Raw genomic sequence first — 7368 nt, forward strand, 5'->3', positions numbered from 1 at the left:
TCTTCTCTCTTCTTCTCTCTCTCTCTCTCTCTCTCTCTCTCTTTCTCTCTCTCTCTCTCTCTCTCTTATTCGAATTAGAATTTACATATTAATAAAGGACAATTCGTTCAGCAAAAAATAATATGCCGCGTAAAAAATTTATTATAAAGTGATATGTTATACATATAATTAACACGAATAAAATTCAATTGTTTGAAAAATGTTTCGTTTTAATTGTATTATTTTTCTGTAAAAAATTAATTAAAATTTTAATTAATTGATTTTGTCAACGAAGGATCATGAATGAGAGAAACGAAAATATATTTATTTACACAGTGAATGAGAGAAACGAAAATATATTTATTTACAATCAAAGTTTTAGAGTGTAATATAAAGATCTATAGTTATTTTTTAATTCAAGATTAATCAAGTATGTATGCCGAGTTATTTTTGTTTATATGGTTTTTGTTTAGTGATTATTGAGTTAACTGCGTCTGTAATGTTTATAAATCTTTCGTATTACAATGTGACAGTAGCATTTGCTGCGTGAATTAAAAGGTGAAAGCTGTGTACAAATTGCAATAGATTTATTGCAATTTTAATTTTATATTTTAATTATGTGTGAAGTTTTGTGTTATTCCCAGAATTTTATATTTTATGGAGATATTTTTCACTAATCGATTTATAAATATATTGGTACCATTGAGAAAATCGATGTGAAACAACATTTATTCGCGACATCATCAGGAAAAGTCTATCAATCTAATCGTTTTTTTTGTGCTTATTACTTTATATGCGACTTCAATTCCGAATAATATAAACTTTATAATAGACATTTTGTGTATCTTGTGTATCTTCATAAATATTTCATTTACGAATGTTTTCTAATAGATTCTTCACACATAATAAACATCTTACTATTATAATTTTATAAAATCAATTTATTAATAAATACGTTATCTAAACATTATATATAACTATTAACTATATATAATTATATATAATTATATATATAATTATACGAAGTATAGTTACTATTATCGACAATAATTGAGACGAAATGAAGCATAATGATAGTTGTATTTATAAAATTAAATGAATGAAAAATATAATAATGTTTGATATGAAGAACTGAAAAATTTGCTTTATAAAAAGGTGTATTTTTGTGACAATTTAATGTGAATGGCACAGTTTTTTTCTATTATATGTGTCATTAACATAGAACTGTTAAAGTATCGGTTGTGGTTTGGATAAAAATCTTCTCATGGTTATATCTTCATGTTATTACTCGTAAATCGTCGATTTAGAAGTGTTACATGATTGGACTTTGGTCATTCAAGCCACGCCGAAGCGGCAAGGCGGAGGTGATGTTAGGTGAGTGTCCCATGTATTGTTTTCAACGAGCATTTGTAACCTTTGGATTTTGGAGCAATTCAAGTAAATTTGAATCTAAAATTGGGCAACGTTCAACGTGTGTGAATCAAAGTTTACGAAATTTTATTATAAATTGATCGTACGATTATACCTTTTGTAGAGGTTTGTGGATTGTTCGGATTTGACAAAGCTCATTGAATTCTATTCTCAAATATCGGATGCTTATTTAAGTAAGTTTCTCAGAAACTTTGAGAATCCCTTGAGATTTTAAGATTATTAAATCGATGATTGTAAAATGATATAAATTAGCAGTCCGTAATGTCAACAATCAAACAATTTAGAGCTTTGTGATCAGCCTGACATTTGATACTTGATTTGATACTTGATTGACTGCAATGAAAATCTTAACGTTGATCTTAATTTACAATGAATTTCTTCTAAGAACTGAAACATTTACAATGTACACGTACTATAGAATATAGCTGTAATATATGATATATGCTATATGATATAGGTGAAAAATAAAAAAAGTATTTTTTTACAACAATTTTTTACAACTCAAATTTCTCAAAATTGTGACTTGATGGGACACTTGATAGATTGGACTTACGTGAAACACGAGAAAACTATCAAGAAATATTCTCTTTTTCTTGGGAAAAAGCGATTTTTTTGTCGTATAATAGTCGAGCCACGAGGCACCGCGTCGTTTGCAGAAGTAAGGATGAGAGAAAATGTGATGAAAATATTGGCGACGGCAGCGGCGGCGGCGGTGGGTGCAATGACTGTGCCGCGCGCTGACCCGAAGCCAAGAGTCATTCTCTCTTTCCGTTTTCTTCCGTGAGAAGCCCACACCGTGTGCTTTGAAACACGCACACGTGCGGTGAACATAGAAAACGCGCGATAGTACTGTAACGCGAGAGAAATGCACGATCGCTATCCGGCCCATCTAATTCGACGATTTACCGCGAAACTTCTCATGCGCGATTATTGTATATGCTATGCATCTTTACGTCAACCAACGAACGTTCAAGAACGTTGAAAACCTTCTTCCTTTTTCCCTTTTATTTTTCCTTTTTTCTTCTTATCACTCTCACTCATTCCTAGAATTGTAAAATCAATAAAATTTTTGATATCTTTCATTACGCCCACTATCTAGTTATAAATTTTTATTTATTTATTTATTTATGTCAATTTTAAGAAATTTAAACAATTTTATGTCATTATATAATATGTCAAGTCTTCGAGAAATTGTTGTCTGTTTATATTATATTTATGACTTGTACTTCTCAACTTGTATAACTCTTGTTTGATTTTACAAATTTATAATTTATGTACTAGATATATATATATATATAGATAAATTATATATAGCACAGTCCTCTTTTGATATGTTTAGATAAAATCTTACATGCATTTTTATTGCAGGTTCCATTATGTTTCACGTGAGAAGGAGGCCCGCAGATTACATGCCGCGGAAACGTAAAAAGAAACCAGCCGGAAAGTGGAATGAGCTGGATCATAAGTATGTCAGTTTTAGGGAAATTTTTATTCAGAGAACATCAGGAGTTACCCGACATTCTTTATCCGATGGATGTTTAGTCTATCGTTAATTAGTTATATTTTGATGGGAATAATATTTCATGACGTAGCAGATGCTAGCATCTTTTTAGTATCTTTAACGAATCTTTTAACGAATCCTTTAACGAATCCTTTTAATGAATATTTTGACAAAATTAGCTATATTTGCTTTTTATAGGTATGAGGACGAGAGGCTACCATTTTTGCTGGAGCTTAATCCTGACAGCAGCGATATCCCGAATGGCGCCGGAGTGCGACATCGATTACAACCGAATGTCACGGAGGTAGGATCAGAGAGACCGATAGGACCACAAGCGGTGCAAGCGCAAACACTGACGCTGCCGGGACCGATGGTGATGCCCAGGCATTGCGTTATAGCTTTTACCGAGAACATTGTGACTCTCACGCCATGTTCCAGAGATGCACATACGTATGTTAACAATCAGAGGATACATCAGACGACCATTCTACAGGTTTGTTTTTGCAATCAGAATATATTCCCGTATATTCGTATTTCATTTGTATATCTGGGTATCTGCCGACAACGCTCGTGAACAGGTAGAGCGAATTGAGACGAAAAGTCCTACTAGTACCACTTTGCAATTTTCGTAATAATTAATGAGATATTAATTTCTAAAAATCGCGTATCAAATACATGATGGTAGTCATTAATCACGTGGAGAATTGTTTTCTTTCGCCATCGTGCGTAACTATTGCTGCTTATAATAAACAACTCCCCGCATATCGATTATGAACAACGGGCGTGCAGCACGGGGTGGCCAGCGCGGCCGCGGTTGGATATGTGCTTATTCGACAATCTTTCGAAATTAATTTTGTTAATGAATTATTGTGAAAATTATAAAATGGTAGAGGACTTTTATTTCAACTCAATTTAGTCCGTTCTATATGTCCATGAGCGCGTGATAGACAGAATTACCAGACACTCTGTATATGACATAATTTATGTAAATTTGATTACTCTTCTTAATACGAATCACAACTAGTACAGAAAATTTTTATTTTAATCTTGAGTTATTATTTTATTATTTTTAAAAATAATCTTATTATATTAAAAAAATTTTCATAAAACAAAGATTTATAAATTAAGATTTTCTCTATTTGTCGTGATCCATGAAGAAATTACAATTTTTTTTTTATTTAAATATTTTTTATATGATTAAATATATTTTAAAAAATTATAAAATACTAAACAAACTTTAATTTTATATAAAATAAAATTAAAATTTTCTTTACTTTAAATTAAATTTAATTTTATATATTGAATTATTAAGGCATCGATTTGAAGAGCAAATATAATAATAAACTATTGTTGTGCACACTTGCAGAATGGAGCTATCATCAAATTTGGCAGAATGCACACTTTTCGATTCATTGATCCGGCGCCGGAAGAGCGCATTAGGCAGAGACACGATTCCAACAAACAGATCGACTACGCTTACGACCGGTAAGTTTGTGACTCATAAGTAAGTTTTTGCGTTCTCCTTTCTCTCGTCATTGCAATCAGATAATAGACGTGATGTGCGAATGTTGCACGTTCGTTGCAATTTAGTCGGTACATGTTCCTTTTTGCATTGCAATGTAAATATACTTATAATAGTTTATGTTATTATAATTATTAGATCTTGTTGCTGTATTGCATTAAATCATATACATATGTAGATTTATAATAATTTTACTTGAATTATTAATGTTTTGTCTTTGAAAGTATGGAATATTTGTAATAAGTGTTAAAATTTATAAATTGAGAAGCACAGTATAAATGTTTTTATTAAATAAGAAGAAAGAGAAAAGAGCATTCTACATTATGATTATCACATTTTATTAAAAATCTTCCATACCTTTGGCTGAATCTTGTTAAAGAACCGAAACGTATTTTTCCACGAATTTTTATTATACTTTTTTCACCTTTTGAATTTATTTCGCTTTATATGCTTTACGTTTGCTTTTCCTGTTGTGATGCTCGCTTTGCATACGCATAATGATAGACGCTCGCCGGACGCGACCAATCAGGATGTCAGCTCAGAGAAGTTTCATCCGGGGTCTGGAACACCGAACGGCGGTGGTCAGATCCCGGGTCAAGCTCAAGAGCGAGCGACCCCGTCAAGTCCCTCGAAGTCTGCTGTTGCAGCAGTTCGTAGTCCTCGTAGTCCCACACATCCGCCGGAGTCCACACACAATTATGAGACCACATTCGACCTGGATGGAAACGTGGAGACCGCTAGTCTAAGCAGCAGCAGGGATGGCAACAGGTAGCAAACCGGGGAACAATTATTAACAATTTAAAAACAATTTGAATTTCTTATGTTTCAAAACAATTTTAAATGAGGAAGTTAGAGCTATTACGAATTGGCGCTGTAATTAGTACATATTAATACAAAAAACTATTCAATCAATGTTTAAAAATACATATTTGGCATTTAGTCATATAATAAGTTATACATATATAAAACGTATTTCGGCTACTTTCTAGTCTTCATAAGCGTAATAAATAAATAGAAATCTTCGCGTCGTAGTCAATCAATGATTCTACGATGAGTTATGAGGCTTAACTTACATTGAAAAAAGATACTTACAACTATAAATTATTAAATATTAAAATCGTACATATTAAAATCGTACTTAAAATGAAAGGCTTATAATGCAAAGACTTTTATCACAAGATCTTTATCACGAGCAATTACAGTATAAAACATTCTTCAAAACATTCTGTGCATTTCTTATGAAATATTTAAAAAGTATGCTTGATTTAACTTAGTTGTTTTCTCTATTTGTGTAAGCTTATTTTTTTTTAATTCTTTAATTTAATCACTTTACATTTACGGCTTGTCAATTTAGCTAAGTTATTTATTGAATGCACAATTATTATGCATTATTAAGCGTTCTTTTAGAATACTATTGCATTGTAGAATATACACTGTCAATATTTTCTTACAATATTATAAATGTATATGTAGAATTATTCATAATTAGGGAAAATATAATATTGTATGAATATAATATTGTATGAATGTATACCGTTAAATTATTTTTTGGAAATGTTGATATTGACTTTGAAAAAGAAGATTTGAAAGTTTAAATAGATTACGAAAAGAAATTAATGCCTATTGATTATTAGCAGGCTCTCACAATACGATCGACAACCGCGAGGCACCGATCCAATTCTGCCAGCTGTCTTAGAATTTCTCGAGGAAACAGAGGAGACATTTCTTCACGCTGTCATCACCGATATAGAACCCTCGGCACCACAGTTCAAGTTGGCGCCAACATACACCCTCTATCTCAGCGCCAGATATCGCGCCAGTACTCATTACAGACCAGAATTGCAGCCTACGGAAAGAGCGCACCGACTTACTGTCATGTTGGCGAATGTTGCTACTATGATACAACGCGTTATTCAGGTATTTTTATAATAATGAATAATTTTGTCCTTTCAAGCAACGTATCTGATTTTTTAAGATGGTCCATGTAAATGTTGAAATATGTTTGAATTATTTCAACTATATTTATTTCAAATATATTTAAAAAAGTGTCTTAGTTTAGATATAATTTAAAAATGTGATTATATTACAAATGATTATTCATATAATAGTATATATGAATAGTCTATAATATAATATGTAATGAATATATATGAAATATATATGAAAAATCTTAAAGAAAATTATGTTTTCAGGAACGTTACATGGATGCTTCGTCATTGGCCTTTTGGCTAGCGAATGGCTCGGAGCTATTACATATGTTGAAGAGTGACCGGCATGTGGGTGCATTTTCCACGCGAGCGCAAGATATCTTGGCAGAAGCGGTACATACAGCTTTCGGCTCGTTGGTGCGATGCATCACATTAGAACTTACACCAGCAATGACACAGTTCATGGCGGACGCAGATGAACCAGCGAAGGAGGCTGGAGTGCTGCAGATTTTTTCAAACACGATGGCCTTATTACGACGATGCCGTGTGAATGCCGCATTGACGATACAATTATTTAGTCATCTGTTTCACGCGATCAATGCCACAGCTTTCAATACTCTTGTCTCAAATGGAAATCTGTGTGTCAGATGGTTCGGACGCAGACTCAAAGCGAGACTGAACGCATTAGAGACCTGGGCCGAAAGGCAAGGCCTGGAACTTGCCAGTCAATGCCATTTGGCGACGATCATGCAGGCGACTCATCTATTACAAGCTCCGAAATATAATGCTGAAGAGCTGGCTACGCTAAGCTCGACTTGCTTTAAATTAAATTCTCTACAAGTGAGAGCATTATTACAAAAATATCAACCGGCCGCGGACGAACCTAGGCTACCTGCCGAATTGATCGAAAACGTAGTGAGAGTGAGTACATTTAATAATAATCTGCGTTTATATATATATATATATATATATATATATATATACTATACTAAATAAAATAATCTATT

At 32.6% G+C, this 7368-nt stretch overlaps 1 protein-coding gene across 1 annotated transcript in view; it reads left to right on the plus strand.

Annotated features, from left to right (window-relative positions):
• The window catches only part of LOC105620458 (afadin), a 97932-nt gene that overhangs the window by 49300 nt on the left and 41264 nt on the right, over positions 1-7368 (plus strand). The window contains exons 6-11 of the mRNA XM_012201948.1: positions 2779-2875; positions 3110-3404; positions 4278-4396; positions 4938-5201; positions 6071-6350; positions 6626-7282. Coding sequence (XP_012057338.1) covers positions 2779-2875; positions 3110-3404; positions 4278-4396; positions 4938-5201; positions 6071-6350; positions 6626-7282 — 1712 coding nt within the window. The remainder of the gene's footprint in view (positions 1-2778; positions 2876-3109; positions 3405-4277; positions 4397-4937; positions 5202-6070; positions 6351-6625; positions 7283-7368) is intronic.

This window comes from Atta cephalotes (assembly GCF_000143395.1).
Source record: "Atta cephalotes unplaced genomic scaffold scaffold00026, whole genome shotgun sequence".
Classification (NCBI taxonomy): Eukaryota; Metazoa; Arthropoda; class Insecta; order Hymenoptera; family Formicidae; genus Atta; species Atta cephalotes.